Source organism: Dermacentor andersoni, chromosome 2, assembly GCF_023375885.2.
Source record: "Dermacentor andersoni chromosome 2, qqDerAnde1_hic_scaffold, whole genome shotgun sequence".
NCBI lineage: Eukaryota > Metazoa > Arthropoda > Arachnida > Ixodida > Ixodidae > Dermacentor > Dermacentor andersoni.
This window is the reverse complement of record NC_092815.1, coordinates 3,648,431-3,667,543: the sequence shown is the minus strand read 5'-3', so window position 1 is coordinate 3,667,543 and position 19,113 is coordinate 3,648,431. Positions and strand designations below refer to the sequence as shown.

At 49.6% G+C, this 19,113-nt stretch overlaps 1 protein-coding gene and 1 long non-coding RNA gene across 4 annotated transcripts in view; both read right to left on the bottom strand.

Moving 5' to 3' along the window:
* LOC126542925 (ABC transporter A family member 5-like) overlaps positions 1-19,113 on the bottom strand; it is a 282,490-nt gene that overhangs the window by 148,051 nt on the left and 115,326 nt on the right. For all 3 annotated transcript variants that reach the window (XM_055077597.1, XM_055077595.1, XM_055077596.1), the window contains exon 6: positions 8,243-8,681. In XM_055077597.1, the coding sequence (XP_054933572.1) occupies positions 8,243-8,681 (439 nt within the window). The remainder of the gene's footprint in view (positions 1-8,242; positions 8,682-19,113) is intronic.
* Positions 3,092-5,610, bottom strand: LOC129387880 (uncharacterized). Its single transcript, XR_008615032.1, has 2 exons — positions 4,526-5,610; positions 3,092-3,793 (listed from the first exon to the last, which is right to left on the bottom strand). It is a non-coding gene; the product is annotated as an uncharacterized lncRNA (long non-coding RNA).

Genomic DNA, 19,113 nt, shown 5'->3' with positions numbered 1-19,113 from the left:
CCTCCCTGAGAAAGTCCATGCCAATGATTAGGTCTCGAAAACACTGAGGGAGAATGCTCAAACTGGCAACAAAGGTAGAGCCGCGAATCTGTATTTGTGCCGTGCACATGCCGAGTGCTGTGACGATGTGCCCGCCAGCTATGCGAACTGGCGTTTGGTTCCAAGGCGTGGTCACTTTCTTCAGAAGGGTGGCCAGTTTTTCACTGATTATAGAATAATCTGCTCCAGTGTCCACTAAAGCAGTCAATTCACGACCGTCGAGCAATACAGGAATGTCCAAAGAAATTCTTCCGTAATTAGCAGGTACTGTCGTCGTCGATGTATCGTCGGCCCGCGTACGCATCAGCAGGGGCCCTTGAGCACGTCCAGACTGAGCGGCCTCGTCTCGAAAGGTCGCTGTGGTTAGTTTTCCCGGCGTGAGCTGGGCGACCGACCCTGCACCACGCTCGAATACGTACGGCGAGTCGGAGAAAACCGCCGCGGCCAAGCGGAGCGTGACTGGTGTCGAGCTGATGGAGATCCGCGCTGCTGGGCAACGCATTCTTCAATTTCAGGAGGACTCTGGCCGAACCTAGGTCGCGGCGATATATATATATAATTAAAAAAATCGGCTCGTTTTTCACTGTCTGCCTCACTTAGGTTCTGATGAAGATTCGCTTTGTATGGATGAAATTCGTGCTTTTTTAGAACGTTGTGCACATTTCCCACGCTTTTCCCGCATTGTTTAGGAATATCTCTGATGCTTGCATTTGCCATTGCATTCACACAGGCAAGGCCGTCAATTTCAAAGTACTCATGAATGATGCTTTGTGCTTTTTGGTGAACTGAGGCTGCTGTGCGGAGACGTCTGAAAATGCAAACAAATGTTGCTTTGTTTGGAACTCGCCGATCCGGATGGCGAGACGCGTACAGACTCATTATCTATTGAGGCATTGCCGTTCAGTTCCGCCATTGATAGCACTACATAATTTTTTTCTGCGTAAAATAATACCTCGACCCAGACGAAGCAGCCATTTTTCAACGCAGAAAGTCCTAACGCAGGGCTTGCTTCCAACAGCCCAGTTTAGTAGAGGCAGTCAGTGGCAAAGGCAAAAACACATAATAGAAGCTCAGAGGCTCACTCGATGCGCTTTCAAGGTGATGCCTGATCTGTTCGGCACTTTCGCAAAACTGCGAATAAAAACAGTTGTCAAGCATGCGCCAATAAAAGGCACTACTCACGCCAGTTCACAGTCGTTCTTCTATTTCACAGCAGTTTTTCAGGCGTAGGCAATGCAGGGCCCTCAAATAATACACTTCAGACAGGTACAGCGTCCCTGGAACACCACTGGCAACTAAGCTGCTGCCCGGCAGCTGTCATTTTTGTTTCATGCTTAGCGATTGCATGCCTTTGAGCATCCGAAATGCAAAAATAAAGTTAAAAGATAAAACCAAAGCCAGTATCGTAACCCTTCAATTGATTGCTTCAACATCACATGTACGGTGGCACCCTGCTTTGTCGCCAACTAAGCAAGTCATCGCTTCAAAAAAATTCGCGGACGCTTAAGCTTCGCCTTCAAGAGTGGAACGCGATAGCGTTACCGCACCGCGTTCGCACCGCCCACTCATTCGCTGGGCATGCTCTTGAGTCACACAAAGACGAAACGCGCACCTGAGCAAGCGGAACGAACCAAAGAACTGGGTGTCTCGGAGGGAAAACGATCTACGCGAGCCAAACGTCTTGATCGGCACGGACAGCCGGGCCAGGACGCGCCACGAAGGCGGACGCGATCACGGGGCTGACGCCTCGATGGGATCGTCCTCTATCTCGCTTGGGAGCACCACGCAGACACATGACTCCTCGCCAGCTGCACGGCACACATCGCAGGGGACGCTTTCTCACCAGACGCGCTGCGGCGCAGTGATCACGTCAGAGGCGTCCCGCATCGGACGCTGCACCTAGGAATCGCGCTGTGGGCAGAAAGGGTAGCCGCGTCGCGCGGGCGAGTGACGCGCCACCTGTCGGGGCAGTGCCGTACATTGCGAGGAGGGGTTCGTCTGTGTTTGCCGCAAGAGGGCTCTGCGTACGCGCCAAGCGCAGATGAAATGTAACGGAAACGTACTTCGCTACGCGTTTAACTGCGACTTCTGTAATTTACATGCTCATAATTACCGATCTACACCGCAGTATAACTTTCTACGGCACGTTTCTAAGGCAACACCGCCTTCACTAGAGACACTTTTGTCCCGCTTCGAAGGATCGAACTCGTGGCTGAGTGGTAGCGTCTCACACTCCGGAGACCCTGGATCGATTCCCACCCAGCCCATATTGCAAGTTGTTTTTATTTATGAATTGCTTTCCGCAATTTTTCGCTCACGGCCCACGCCGCCGACGACGCCGGCTGTTCTGCGACACGAGCTCCTTAACGCTATTGCGTTAAAAGAACTCGGCCAAGCCGCCCCGCAAAGTCATCCTTTGGTTTCGCTGGCCAGAAACGAGAACGGTGGCCAAGAACGAAAAATAATCACCTTTGCCTGTCACCCCGCATTCTTGTCAGACGGAGCGTCATACGTAACAGCTGCGTCACACTAGGGAGTGGCCTCATAGCGGGTGCCGCCATCTCGCACACGTAATTAGACCATATAGTAACATAGTAAACGTAAAGAGTGGGCACTCCCATAGCTGCCTGCGGCCGACTTTGGCTCTCAGCGCACCTAGCGGAATCTGCGAAGTGCACCAGCCTCCAAGATGGTCGCGCACGCCGAAGAATCTCGTAGGCCCTAAATTCAGCTTCGTTTCTGATTTTTTTTTTTTTTTTGGTGACCCATAAGGTTGCTTAAATCGATTGATTACATGCAGACGTTTGTGCCGCTGCTTATATGTTGTAACGACGCGCGCGCAAAGGTGTTTCTCTTCAGGTTAGTTTCATTTAAATTCATATTTGCTGTTTAAAGCTGTAACTTAGCGCATCATGCTAACTGTTGAGGAAGTAGAACTTTATCGCCTATGATATTGTACGTCTATTAACTCACGCCAAAAGGTGTATCGTAAATAAATGTTCAATGTTCCTTAAATATAAACCAACTTACAGCACAGTCAAGAACAAGAAAATAGTAGACAACAATTTATTGCAGCAAGATTGTAAGAGGCAGATACCTGAAAACGGAAAGAAACAGCGAAATGAAAGTAATACGGGTGTCACACAACGCACATTCAAAAGGGATCAAGCCGAATCCGATATGAATTTCTCGGTCGCGATTGGTTCTTTTGCGCAAGCTGCGCGATGGAACCAATTTAGATCCGGATCGGACTTGATCGCGATCGAAGGCGATCGCGTGACAGCGGTATAATGAAGAATAGTCGGAAATTAATATCTTGATGGCAATAACTTTGCACAAGCAACACACATAGAAGACGTGTTGCAACAATCCAGAGAACGAAAAAAAAAAACTGCACATACACGCCAGCAATTAATTTGCTCAAAATGGGATTGTTTTAGAACGAAGAAAATATGACGTTTCTTCTTGTACTTCTGCGAAGGAGGGTGAATTATGGTAGCAAAATTATGTGAATGGTTGCGTGCCGAAATAAAATGGCTGCAGAAATGATTGAGGACGCACCAACATCCTCATCTTGAATGTGTAAGCCAGTGTGTCCGTCATTAAACAGCTGCAATTAAGCACTTTGTGTTGGGGGTCTTCACGTGCTGTCTTCGAAGCCTTGCAATCGTCTTCTGATACTTGGAATTTCGCCCTTGAGTATGCATGACGTCCTCTGGCTGTACAGCGTATTTTGAAGAAATGGTGGAGATTCCTGCAATACGTACAATGACAGACAGAAGGTAAAAAATACTGGAGGCTTCAAAGCTATTGAATGTAGACGCTACGTTCCTTCGTATAAGCAATACTGGAGCATGCAAAGCTTTATAAAGGAGATGCTGCGTTCCTTCAGGTAATGCATATTTTCTTGGTCAGCACTGTGATAAATGCTAAGAAACAAGGAACTTTCTACGGTAACAACTCCATACACAATTAAAACATGAAAACACGCATCTTCAGCACAATGCAGAACAGCTAACGCTCGAGCGCACATAGCATGCTACAGGGGTTCAAAGAGAGCGCATTATTGCCATACTGCAAATATTGCACGTATACCGCTTTAGAAATAGCTGCATTTCCTTTGCAAAAGTAGAGCACCATACTTTTTCAGCAGTCGCTGCGCGTATCATAAGGCTATCTGGCCCGAACGGCATCTGTTCATAGGCCGCATTACTTAACGAACTATTTTATTCTATTGTCTAGCTTCGTAATTGTATCGAACGTGCCTCGCAGTTCAGATGCTGCCGCATCGCTGTTATCACTAGCATCACCGTTCATTGCTGCGCATAAACAAAAATTCGAAATATAAGTCAGCGTAGCAAATGGGCAGCAAGCTGTTCACGGCTGCAAGGCCGCCGTCACTCGTTCGTGCGGCTAACAGTGACATAACGAAATGCGAAGCGAATGAGTCGTTAACAACGCTGAAAAGAAATGGCTATGGCCTTACCATGAAAGGGCGACGAAGCAGACGCTGGCATAAGAACCCAACAACGACGCTCAGGTGCATTTTGCAGAAAGAGCCCGGCGTCGCTGCCTGACTAAGCTTCGCAGGTGCTGCATAGAGAACAAAATTTCAACAAAAGCGGACACTCCCATAGAGCCTAGCGGCCGAATTGACTGTAGCGCACCAAGCGGATGGTATTAACACATTCCGGTGTCGGTTTTGTGCGCGCGCGTTTTGAACGACAGGTTTTACACCACGCCGGCTCCACTGATCGACGCGGCATTTTTATTTTCGCTTCTACTGCTGAACCACGCGCGGCCTTGGCACAGAATCATTTTATTATTTAATAAAAATGATTTCGAATGATCTTTACAAGCCTCGATCCACCGAATCTGTGTGACGTGCAATTTCATAAGCAAAACGCAAGAAGTCTTCTGAAATGATTAAATGTTTATTTTGCTCTATATAATGCTCGTTCCAGGCTTCTTGTGCATCCATGCAAAGTTGACATCCGGTAAGCAGCAGTCGTTGCCGTATGAAGCTACATCGGATGACGTCAGCTTAAAGTAAATTACAAGCATGTATCATTTTGGTATATTGAACTATCAGGAATATTGCGTGTAGAGGCCTCAGTCAACGCGATGGTACGCGAAGTACACAGAGGCGGCTACAACACAGGCTCTCAGCCAGACCCTGTTACACGCTGGCAGAATGCCTTCTAGTCGCACTCAACAGATTCGTGGGTGCAAAGCCTGCTTTCAGTTGCTCAGAAGACAAAAATGTCAAGTTCTTGAGCTCCTCAGCGTTATCTTTCACGCGTCCTGCCGGCGCTAGCAACACGCTCCCGTGTTATCCCTCTCGGCAATCGATCGTCGCGTTTTCGACAAGCGTGAGTACCGAAATAAGGTATACGTTGTTGCAGGGCCATAAAAATCGTCACAAACTTGTCCCACGAAAATTCAGTACACGCAAAACTAACTCAGCACGGCCGGCTTCCTTTTTGCTAACAGCTTCACAACCTCAGGCGCGGCGAGCATGCCTCAAAAGTATCCCAAAAAGTTACGAAATGAATTACAATAATTTTTTGGGGTCAGAAAATGCTTTACGGACTTCTCCCAGTAAGATTCAGTAACGCGAAACTAACTGCGGCACACAGCCGAGCTGGTTTTCTATAACGGCGCCACTACGCCGAGCGCGGCCACTGTGCTTGAAAAGTACCCCAAAAAGTAGCGAAATTAGTTACGATAATGTCTGGGGTCAGTGAAGGCGCCAAAGCTTGTCCCGGTGAGATTCAGTACACGCGAAACTGCGTCACACAGCCGAGGTGCTTTTCGTCACGCAGCCAAGTGCGGCGAGCGTGCCCGAAAACTACCGAAATAAGTTATAATTATGCTTGGGCTTATAGGAAGTGTCGCAAGCATCTCCCACTACGAGTAATTAACTAAAAAAAACTAGGCCTGAACGGTGGAGCTGTTTTTCGATAACTGCGTCACTATATAAGTTCAGTTTTGTGCAGTAAGCCTAAATGGGTTTGAAGTGCCTCGCAGATGCCAAACAAGATTCCTCACCTTGCTGTAGTCCAGTAGTGCAGCGGTGCCGTGTCGAAATGCAGACGGAACGCAAGAGAACGCAGCGAGCCCAAAAAACCGGCTACGCCCAAAAGAGACGGGTCGCCGAGCACGCGAGCTTCACATGCGCAGCCGGTCTCACTCGCTCTTGTGGCATGTCTGGCGCATGACGTATGCACGCGCGTCTGGCGTGCCGCTAGCTTGTTGCTAGGCAACGCAAGAAAAGTCGCAACGTATAGGTAAATTTATTTTTATTTTATTTATTAACATATTTAGTTTTAGTGGGAAAGAATAAAAGAATAAAACGTTGTCTGTAAGTTCACATTCTTTGTTTCTGATGCTCGCGTCAACTAACGGATGGAGTTGGCACTAGCAGTGGCGTGTTTCCTGTTGCCAGTTTTTGCCGAGTATTCCCTCTTGTTGAATTTCTTTCTCGATGCGTGTTGGGTCGTTCGCAGTGGTCGTACCGCCTGTGAAGCTGCTAGCCGCAGCCACAGCCGCATTTTTCTTGATGTGCTCTGCCACCTAGCGGAATCGGCGAATCTTCATAGCTCGGTCGCGAAACGGCTCGAGAGTGCACTCTTGACGCTTACTATGTTACTCTATGATTAGAGGGCTTGGGGTGAAATCTCAGGCGTGCATATCTCAGGACATAGGCGCGTTACTGAAATTGTGCAAAATGTAATAGTCACCGAATGGTACCGCCGCTGACTTTTCAATATAAACATACATGCCAACTGCAGTAAATAAATGCTAATTATCAAATTTAATTAAATGTTAACATTACGACGACAATTATCCTCAGTTTTCGCCGGCCTGGTCGCATAACCTAGGTAGAAAAATCGCATCTCTGTACTCCTCTTAGCATTTTTTTTAAACACGGAAAGTCTAATTTTGAACTCCCTGTATATGTGAGAACAATGAGAATTTTCGAGAGCCGCTGCTGTCAGAATGTGCCGGAAGATAGCGAGTGAACTTCATGCTGGCCTCAGAAGCCGTGTTTCGTTATGCGTCTTTGACGGTCAGCCGAGGCTCGCTGCGGAAATGCTAATTGTACAATTTTATTTATCTTGGTATTTTTTATGTGCTCTTTCATGAAGCACAGCTCGTCAGAATCACTACCGAGCGTCCCACTGATGTGTGTCTGATAACGCCTGTGCTTCTTTCGAAGGTTAAACTATCAGTTAATGAATCAATGTCTCATTGAAAGGGCGTTGAATGTAGTTATCCAAGTGTGGTTCGTCCTACGCTTACACAGACAGAACAACGGAGATAACAGAACGCCGTAAGCGTTTGTGAGAACTTTTGTCAGCAATTTCAATTTCTTATGTTTAACTAGCGGTTCATAAAGCAGCAGCTCTAAAGCATTGTTTGGCAGATTAGCCAACTGTGAGCTTCTGCCTGGTTCTATATCACTAACATTAGTCCATGCGTACACTTGAAAATGGAAAAATAACTTTTTTTAAGTTCTTGCACGTGGGTGTTTTCAGTGAGCGAGGATACTTAGAAGATCCGACGGGCTCAATTTTCGGTAAGTCGCAACCACAACCAGTGAAGCCAGAGAGAACATAAGGCACGTTATTCGTGTGCAAATTAGGTGTAGAAATAATAACGTAAAGGGAAATGAAAGTGAACGAAAGATAACCAGCTGAGGTTATCCCATATACCGGGAGGAGTACCAGGACCAAGGGAGAGTGCTGCAAATGGCGTGTTCAGTCGCCATTCTGACCGACATCTCGCACTTGATCATGTTAGTTCGCTTGTTCTTTATTACTTTGAGTCATCTTCCATTTTGTTCTTTTCCGATAACAAACCGGCAGCTATATTTACGATATGAGCTCGCTAAACCTAACTGAATAGCATACCGTAAATTTTTTTTTCCACAAAGAGCTGAAGGGAGTTGACAAAGAAATGTTACCGTCTAAGTGGCAGCGCTTTCGAGTACAACCTAGTGCGCACGTCTTCACCGAAATGAGCTATGAGCCGCAAAGGCATTCGTCATAGGGTTGCTTGCTACGAATGCCAGTGGAAATACTCTTGCAAAGCTAGTTCATCCAGGGCGCATAAGGACAGTTCCTAAATAAAAATTAAGGCGTATGTCGATTTTTTTGCAGCCAGCCATTCAAAGCTGCGGTATCGAAGAAGCGCTCACCTGCGGGTAACCGAGATGCCGAAAGCGTACTCCTGCGTGTACGCGTAGAAGTGCTGCGCGGCCATGGCCGCTAACTGCCCGGCCGGGTCGGCGAGCACGTCGGCGCGCGTGCCCTGCTCCTCGAGGAGGGGCAGGACGACGTCGCGCGCCACCGACCGGAGCTCGTCGCCGGCGTGCACGAAGGTGGCCGCGCGGCGGTACGCGGCGCCCAGCGAGAGCGGCACGGCGAGTCGCCGCAGCCGGCGCGTGGGCTCGGGCAGCAGGCCGCACTCGAGCGCCATCAGCGCCCAGAACACGAGCAGCGGCAGTAGCCAGGCGGTCAGCGGGGCCGCCAGCGAGCGGTACAGGCACAGCGTGCGCTTGACGAGCAGGGACGCCAGGCTGGCGCCGCACGAGTTGCCGGCGCCCTCGGTGGTGGCTGCCCGCCAGGTGACGTCGTCTGTCGCAGGCGGTGGAAAAAAAGGGTTTTTCATCTCCCATCATCAGTCGGCAGGGAAGGGTGGGGGAGTCGCTGTTTAAAAGAAAATAGTCATGCGGGTTTTAGGCGCCGAAACCACGATTCGTTTGTGAGGCACGCCGAAGTGGCGGACTCCAGCAATTTCGACGGCCTGGGGTTCTTTAACGTACACTTAAATCCAAGTACATGCGTGTTTTCGCCCCCATCGAAATGCGGCTGCCGTGGCCGGATTCGATCCCACGACCTCGTGCTTAGCAGCCCAACACCCTAGCCACTAAGCAACCGCGGCGGATGAAGCAGTAGCAGATTATTTAAACATCTTGTCAATGAAAGAAAAAACTCGCAGTCTTGCGCGCAAGGCGAAACCTCGATTGCGATAGCAGATTAGTGTACAACTATACGAATTAGCGATCGTAGCTATATCGACCGTATAAAATTGGAAGCATGCGTTTACTAACTGACATAGGCGGAAAGATTTCAATTTTCCAATGGGCATGCGGGGGGGCGGGGAGGCTGGGGCTCGCCAAGCATTCAATTCATATATTGTTACGTGGTATTTTTCATGTTTCGCGGGGTTTACTTATCAGCCAGAAAAAAATTAGTACGCAATTAGTATGTCCCTGAAAATACCACAGTTAGATGTCCCTTGGCTGTCCCTACAGATGCCTCGTTGACACGTGGATAATCAGCACAGCACGTCAGGAGTTAGATAATTTATTACAATTACCTAATGAAATCTCAGTAAGGAGAAAGATTACACGAAACGATACGCACTACGCTTTCTTCGTGTAACGCCGTTGCTCTTTTTTTTTTTTCTTGGTGCATGATAGTTGGGACACCCTATATATATCTATGACCTCTGCGTGCAAGCAGCGATGTTTCCATCCCCGACAGATGTTGTAGATTATTATTAGAAGAGCTCTCTTACAGCAACGCTGTGTACAGCTAACCTCTGGAGGTGGAGGTCGATGTCCTCCGTCGGCGCGTCGCGTCGACAAGAAAATATTTTCGTCTGCAATTTCTCGCGCATGCTCTGTAGCTCTTATAATAATGTAGGCATCTTGGAAAAAATACAATAAAATTGGCCGCTAAGAAGACTCTATGCGTTTTCATAAAAAACTGTCAAGATGAATCAACTCGTCCAAACCAAGGTATTGGTACGGCTCTATGATTACGCAGAGTTTCATTTCTTTGTCATAATTAGTGCACTGTCAAGTAAACGTTACAGAATATCAGTCTGCTGTCAATACATGGCCGTGTACGGAGAAAGCATGGTTACAGAAAATCGCTGCAACTCCTGTTTTGTCGAAACTATCCCGAAACAAATTATATGGAAAGTAGCCGCTCAGACGACTGCAATATTAAGTCGAGTTTTATCTACGTTTCATAATTACGTAGTTCATGGTGAAGTTGCAAATATTGTGGAATTCCTGCCTGCCATGTGGCTGTACTTGCACATGTCACTACTTCGTAAAAGAATAAATCACTCCACAGTCAAAAGATGTATTCATTGTCTATTTTCTTCTATACTACTACTACTACTACTACTACTACTACTACTACTACTACTACTGCTACTACTACTACTACCACTACTACTACTACTACTACTACTACTACTACTACTACTACTACTACTAATAATAATAATAATAATAATAATAATAATAATAATAATAATAATAATGGTATCTATATATACATAAATACGTAGATTGAGGCAAAACACACCACAGCATCGCTGGTCATCCTTCTTCACAGAGTGGAAAGGCTGATGATTTTTTTTTCCTTTTCTTCATAAGTCGTTAGTATTGCTTATGGAAAGAGAAGCGCAATAGTCAGACAAATATTGTTCATGTGCATTTCACAAGGCGCTGATAAAAAGTGGGCCGAAGTTGTCACTGAAGTCTATGTTTTCTTCAGGGTAAAAAATAAAAAAAAAAACACGTCAATCAATTTCAAGTGAGGTGAACATACAGCAACATATTTATTCTGTAGGCATAGGCTATCCATACCTTTAGAAATAATTCTTAAATAGCTACCTCCTTCTCTTTGAGCAACATAATAAACTTTGCCCTGCGTATATGTTTTAATACATTCTTTTCGTACATGATGTTTACAGTGAAAATTTTTATAAAATGTTGAAGTGACAAAATACGGATGAGGAAGCCGCCGCTTGTGCTCCTAATGCGCTTGTCGTCCTATTGTTAGGATTTGCAGAAATATAATTGTTGCCCGGTGGGGGGGGGGCGCCCCCCCCCCCCCCCCCCCCCCCGCGAAGCCTGGTTTGGTGGGCTCCGGGCGTATTGTTGCGTTTGTTCCGCACTTCGACACTGCACCACTGCACTATTGGACTACGGCCAGGTGAGAAATGTCGTTTGATAGCCTGCGACACATTTCAAGCAATTAGGCTTACGGCACAGAACCTAGACTTGCGACACAGTTAGCGCAAGATAGCTCAGCCATCCGAGCGCAGTTTTTGTTTAGTTGCAGACTCCTACTAGGAGACGTTTATGACACTTTCTGTAACTAATTTTGGCAGTTGTTGAACACACTCGCGGCGCCTTGTGTTGTGACGCAGTTAGCGAAAAGCAGTTCGGCCGTGTGACGCAGTTATTTTCTCGTGTACAGAACGCTACAGGAACAAGTTCATGACGCTTTCTCTGGCCCATAGCAAAATTGAAATTTCGTTAAGTTTTGGGATACTTTCGAGGCACGTTCGCCCATCCTGGCGTTCTGACGTAGTTGGCAAGAAGCAGCTCATCCGTGATGACAAAGTTTGACGTGTACTGAATCTTAGGGAGACAAGTTTGAGATGTTTTTTATGGCCTCACAACATATACCTTCTTTCGGTATTCACGCTTGTCAAAACGCGACGAGCGATTGGCAAGAGTGATAACGCAGGAGTCTGTTGCTTCCGCCGGCAGAACGCGAAACAGATAACGCCGAGCTCAAAGATCAATTACCCGAAAACTATCTTCTGAATGACTGAAACCAGGCTTTGTACCCACGCATTTGTCTCGAGTGTGAGTAGAAGGCAATCTGCGAGCGTCTAGCATGGTCTGGGTGAGAGCCTGTGTTGTGGTCACCTCTGTGTATGTAACTACTGTCGCGTCGGCTGAGGCCAAGTTGCTTTGGAAACGCGTAGTTGCCCATGTATTTTTGCTCTTAAAATGCAAGAAATAAGGCCCAGGAGTGGGGGAATGCTTGGAAATCATAAGCTTTAGTGATGTGTTATACACGGTATTGTTTCAGATGAGTCCGGTGTATCCTACGCCATGTATGCAAAAGCGAATTGCTTTAGTTTGTAATGCCGCCCATTCAGCATTTTCGCGCGTTTCGCCTCTACACACATAATTCCTATCAGGCCTTACTGCCAAAAGGACATATGCTAGTAATTTACTTTTATCAGCTGACGTCGTCCGGTGGAGCTTCGTACGGTAACGACGTCTGTTTACCTGGTGCCACAGCGTCGGATGAATGCACAAAAACCTGGAACGAGCATTTATATAGAGCCAAATAAATATTTCCTCCACTCACAAGGAGCCTGGAGTCTTCTTTATGAAATTACATGTGGCACATATTCGATGGAGTCTTGTAAAGATCGTTCGCAATCATTTTTACTTGAAGATAAAAGGTTCCACATAAAGACCGCACGAGGTTATGCAATAGAAGCATAAAATAATAATAATAAATGCCGCGCAGATCAGTGAAGCCGGCTTAACGCATTCCAGCCAGCGTTCAAAATGCGCGCAAAAGCAGAAACCGGAATAGTGGTTTATATAATAATTTCGGTTGCTTGGAGCACTCCAGTCAATTTGGCCGCTAGGCTTTATGGGAGTGTCCGTTCTTCTTGAAGTTCTTCAATGACAATGCTAATGAGCCGTCTGTAGATCACTTTCAAGGTACCGGACGCGCGACCGCATGGGAAGGGCAAACTGCACAATTACTGGCAGAGCCGAAGCCGCCAACCCCTCCCTCCCGCGCGGCCTCCCCGCTTGCCTCCATAAACGGCGCGCGAGACAGAGCCACGATCATAGAGAAATTCAACAAGAGTGGACACTCGGCAGAAACCGCAACTGGAAACACGTCGGAGATAGTGTTTGCCCCATCCGTTAGCTCAGGCGAGGATCGAAAAAAAAAACACAGTGCCCCTCCATTCTGCGAAGAAGGATGACCAACGAAGCTGTGTATGTGGGGCCCTTAATGGCGAACTACACCTCCGCCGCAGGTGAGCCCGGCATCGCACTATCTTCAGGATCGGCACACGTGTGGGGAGTGCTTACCGCCAGCTTCACTTCTGCCACGGCTTGGCCCGGAATTGTACAATCTTCGAGATCGCACGAACATATGGAGAGTATTTAACGCCTGCTTCACCTCCGCCGCGGGTCAACCCGGCATTGCACCATCGTCGAGATCGGAACGTGTATGCCGAGTGCTTAACGCCTACTTCACCTACGCCGCGGGTCGGCTCGGTATTGCACTAACATGGGGTTCGGTCCACGTATGGGGAGTGCTTAACGTTTGCTTCACCTCTGCGGCGGGTCGGCCAGACATTGCACAATATTCGAGGTTGGCCCACGTATGAGGAGTGCTATAACCTCTGCGCGTGTCGGCCCGGCATTGCATTAACTTCGGCATCTCGCGCCATTACGGGGAGTGCTTAACGCTTGCTTCACCTCAGCCGAAGGTCGGCCCGGCGTCGCACAATGTTCGGAACAGGCCCACGTATGGGAAGTACATAAAGCCTGTTTCACCTCTGCCGTGGGTCGGCCTGGCATTGCACCATCTTCGTGATTGGCCCACGTATGGGGATCGCTTAGCGCCTGTTTCACATACGTCGCGTGTCGACCCGGCATTGCACTATCTTAAGGATCGGCCGACGTATGGGGAGCAGATAAAGCCTGTTTGACCTCTGCCGCGGGACGGCACGGCATTGCACTATCTTCAGGATTGGCCCACGTATGGGAAGTGCTTAACGCCTGCTTCACCTCTGCAGCGGGTCGGCCAGGCAGTGCACAATATTCGAGTTCGGCCCGCGTATGATGAGTGCTATAAACACTGACGTGGTTCGGCCCGAACCACGTCAGAGAGCTTGACGAGAGCTTGACGCCTGCTTCACCTCCGCCGCGGGTCCGCCCGGCATTGCACTATGTTAAGGATCGGCCGTCGTATGGGGAGTACATAAAGCCTGTTTCACCTCTGCCGCGGGACGGCACAGAAATGCACTATCTTCAGGATTGGTCCACGTATGGCGAGTTCTTAACGCCTGCTTCACATCCGCCGCGAGTCAGCTCGGCATTGCACTATCTTCGGGATTGGTCCCTGCATAGGGAGTGCTTAGCGCCTGCTTCACCTCCGCTACGGGTCGGGCCGGCATTGCACTACCTTCAGATCGGCTACAGTGCTATAACCTCTGCCGCGTGTCGGCACGTCATTGCACCATCTTCGCGATCGGCCAACGTATGGCCAGTGCTTAAAGCCTGCTTCACCTCAGCCGCGGGTCGGCTCGATATTGTACCATCTTTGAGATCGGCCCACGTATGAGGAGTGCTTAGCGCCTGTTTCACATCCGCCGCGGGTCGGCCCAGCATTGCATTATCTTAAGGATCAGTACACGATGGGGAGAGCTTAACGCCTGCTTCACCTCCGCCGTTGGTTCTCCGGCATCGCACTATCATGAGGATCTGCCGACGTGTGGGGAGTACTTAACCGCTGCTTCACCTCCGCCGCAGGTCAGGCCGGCATTGCACTACCTTCAGGATCGGCTGACGTATGAGTGCTATAACCAATGCCGCGTATCGTCCCGGCATTCCACTATCTTCGGAATCGTCCACGCATGAGGAGTGCTATAACTCTGCTGCGGGTCAGCCCGGCATTACACTATCTTGAGTATCGGCCGGCGTATGGGGAGTACTTAACGCCTGCTTCACGTCTGCCGCAGGTCGGCCCGTCATTGCAATATTTTCAAGATCGGGCGGCGTATCAGGAATACTTAACGCCGGCTTCGCCTCCACCCTGGGTTGGCTTGATGATGATGATGAAGCAACATTTACTGGGCCCGAAATAAATCGCTGGTGCACGCAGGCACCAGACGGGGTGGTTCCCTAGTTACGGGACCCATATGTTCCCAGCAGCTCCTGGCCCCTGTCCGTCAGTGCGAGCTGAATCGGTTGGGCGGGGCTGGGTAACAAGGTCTCCCATGGCTCAAGGGGTTGGGGATTGGGTATGTTGGTGGGAAGGGGAGGAGAGGGGGTCTTGAGATCTGTGCACTCTGCCAAGACGTGCGGAACGGTGTCCTTTTCTTTTCTGCAAAAAGGACATAGCATATCGTATTGCGCACGGTACATGCGCTTCATCAGTACGGGATGCGCAAGCGATCCCGCCTGCGCTTGACGCAAGATCGTCTGTTGCTGCCTGGTGTTGCAATCTCACCGCATGCACCAGTTGTTGCATTTGGGTCGCAAGCCCCAAGGGTAGCGTTGGCCTGGCGGCCTGGGGCACAACTGGAAGCATCCGAAGGTCCTGGCAAAGCATGAGTCGACTGCTAACAGAACAACTTGTTTATTTATTCTAGCATCGCAAAAGAGCGGGCGCTCAGGTCGACCGAAGTGGAGAGACGGGAGAGCACGTTACTCGACAGAAGAAATCGGAGCCTCTCTCTTGGCGTCCGGGGGCAGCTGCTTTTATACTCTCGGAGTCGAGGGTAAGAAGGAACGGCTTGGGATGAGGCCACGTGACGGCGGTGCTCGGGCACGTTGAGACTAGAAGGTGACGCATCCGCCGGGCCGGCGCCGGTCACACCTCCTCGCTCCACAGTTGGGGAGCTCCTCTCCCCGGCTTCCGCGCTTTGACAAGCGTGGGCACCAACATGCACACGCACACACACACGCACACACGAAGACACGTGGCATTGAAACATGCCTGGACGCGCATGGCAGGAGGCGTTGCGGCCGCGCTGAACGGGCCAAAATGTGCGCCGCTTTGAACGAAGCCCCGCCGTCCGTTGCATCCCCGCCGGCTATACTGCGCGTCGTAGGCGAAACGTAACAGACCGCCCCGCCGGGAGAAGGAGATCCCGATGGTCAGGGGACTGCATCCGCTGTCCGGAGGGATGTCGCTCGATGATGCTCATAACCGAAGTCGGTCGTCCCTCGGCGTTTCTTGAGCGCAGCGCACAGAGAAGGCCTCGTTCTCACGTTCAGGTTCACACAGGACACTGCAAAGTGACTTCGGCAGAGTTGCCATTTTTGTTCTCGTTCCCAGCAAGCGTTAGAACTACGCCGAAACTCAACCGCTCAGCCAGCAAGCACGACACAACCCTCACTAAGCCCTGCCAGGCTCTTTCCCCTTTTATACTACTGCCTAGTTCCTTACAGTAATCTAGCAGCACTCAGAACGTGTCTACAAACTGGAAAATTGCACTAGAAAACACGTCATCACTTTGAAACACTAAAAAAAAGCAATATGTTAAAGATTCTGCCTCAGGAAGAAAACATCAGTAACAAATAACTTTGAGGCTGATTCCTACGTTAGGGGACTCGACTTAAGCCATCGGCGTTACCGTTGAGACTCCCCTTTTGTAACGCACCTCAAAGGAATATTGTTGCAAAGCTAGGCTCCAGCGCAGGAGGCGGCCATTTGTGGAAGAGATGGTCTGCAGCCATTGGAGAGGGCAGTGATCCGTCTCGAAGCATGCGAAGCGGAGACCACAGCGAGCGACCGTACACTAGCTCAGCTGACGAAAACCCCGTAGCCGCATGCGGCGCGGTCCCCAATGCAAACATCACCCCAGGCAGACACAGCTCCCAGTCAGTTTGTTGTTCAAACCACAATGCTCTCAACACGCGCTTCATGACGGAGTGGAGCTTCTCAACGGAATGCGACTGGGGGTGGTACACTGAGCTGTGTAACAGCTTTACCCCGCACCTTTCGAGAAAGGCTGTCGTCAAAGCGCTAGTAAACACTGTGCCCTGATCTGACTGGATTTCCGCAGGAAAACCAACTCGCGCAAATATGGACAGTAGTGCATTGACTATCTCAACTGAGCTGAGTTCTTTAAGTGGCACTGCTTCAGGGAACTTTGTCGCTGGGCAGATCACAGTCAAAATGTGTCTGTACCCCGTGGTTGTTACCGGCAGAGGTCCCACTGTATCAATAACGAGCCGTCTAAAAGGCTCAGTAATGATAGGTACCAACTTCAACGGCGCCCTCGATTTGTCCCCTGGTTTGCCCATCCGCTGACAGGTGTCACATGTCCTCACAAAGTGTTCTGCGTCACGAAAACACCCTGGCCAATAGTACTCTTGCAAGAGACGGTCCTTAGTCTTCTTAACTCCTAGGTGTCCGGACCACGAACACCCGTGCGACAAGCGCAACAGATCCTGACGGTAGCACTGAGGAACGATCAGCTGATCGAACTCCACTCCCCTGCGGTCTAGATACTTCCGCTACAGGACCCCACCTCTTTCCACAAAACGAGCATTTTTCTTGGCGATACCTTCCTTGACATTGCAGCGTATGTTTTCTAGGCTGCCATCCTTTTTTTGCTCGGCTATCAAAGCCGACCGGCTGACTTTTAGCAACCTATTGAGTCCATCTGACGTAGGCGCGATGAGCAAATCTGCAGATAGCTCTTCTAGCTTTCTCGTGTCGGGCATGTCCTCTCCAGTATCTGGTGCCTTCAACGCTACAGGCTCAATTTTATTCAGTTCGGACGTGCTCTGAATATCAGCTTGCTGCGCCTCCGACCCTTTCTCATTGCTCGACAACGCCGGCCCCGCAACTACCGCCTTTGCAGCGAGCTCCAGAACTCTCGATCGGGTTGAGGCCTGAACGCTAGCCTCACCAAACAAAAGCCCCTTCTCGCGCAGGAGGTGATCGGACCTGTTCGAATATAGGTACGGGTACTGGGGGGGCAGCATAGATGACACTGCGGCCTCCGTCTCAATTGCTCCGAAAGGTCCTTCAATATGCACTTTTGCTACGGGCAGACACACGCTATGAGCTTCCACGGCTTGCTTGATCCATGCGCACTCGCCCGTGATCAGATCGGGTTCTACGTAAGAGGGGTGAACTACATCCATTGTAGCTGCGGAATCACGAAGCACTCGGCACTGTTTCCCGTTCACGAGGAGGTCTCGCATGTAAGGCTCTAGAAGCTTCATGTTCTCGTCAGTGCTGGATAATGACAAAAACACGACTTTTGTTTTTGTTTCCGGACACTGCGCCGAAAAGTGACCCGGCTTCTGGCACGTATAACACACGCGCGCTTGCCTCGTCTCGAACCGCTTTCTGCGTTCGGCTTCGGCTGCCGCCGTCTCCTTACGTTCGGTCGGACTGCTTTCACTCGCATCCACACTACGTGTGTCCCCCTTTGCTCTCATGGGCGCGAACTTCGGCCTCTCAAACTTGGAGCCAAATTCACCCTTTTGACCATCCTTAGCTCCGCGAGCTCGATGCGTCACAAGCTCCTCGGCTAGCACGGCGGCTTTAGCCACCGTACTAACGTCTGGCCTATCCAAGACCCAGTACCGCACATTCTCAGGTAACCGACTATAGAACTGTTCCAGCCCGAAACACTGCAGAACTTTCTCGTCGTCACCAAACGCTTTCTCTTCTTTGAGCCACTCCTGCATGTTTGACATAAGCCTGTAGGCAACCTCTGTATATGACTCACTTCTGCCTTTCTCATTTTCCCGAAATTTCCGACGAAACGCTTCCGCTGAGAGCCTGTACTTTTTTAGCAGACTCGATTTGACTTTGTCGAAATCCTCCGCCTCCTCTCTCTTCAAGCGAGCGACTACGTCGGCCGCCTCGCCGGGTAACAAAGTGAGCAAGCGCTGTGGCCACGTTTCCCGAGAGAACCCCTGCTTCTCGCACGTTGGCTCAATGTTAACCAGGAACAAACCAATGTCCTCTACAAGCTTAAACGGCCGCATCAGGTCAGTCATTTTGAACGATACTCTTTCTCCTGCACCGTGTGCCTCACTTCCATTACGAGCGCGTTCCATCTCTACCTCGAGACGCTTCATTTCCAAAGCGTGTTGACGGTCGCGCTCTTTTTCTTTCTCTTGTTGCTCTCGCTCTTTCTGTTCTTTACGTTCGCGCTCCTGTCTTTTTGCCGTCTCCCTCTCCTCAATGGTCTCAAGGCATTCCGACAGCTCGTCATCCTCAGCTTCTAACTCAAGAATAGCCCTTAGCAGTTCTGGTTTTCTGAGTTTGTCTGAGACATCCAGACCCAACTCTCTTGCAAGCTCCAGCAATTTCGGTTTGCGCAACGACTTTAAATCCATGGCTGCTCTGAATGCTGCTTTCTCTACTGCCTACTATTGTCTTGCAGCAAACTAACCCGGCAGCAACGACAACCACAATTACCAGCTCTGTTTCTCACACTAACAAAAGCCTGGCAAAA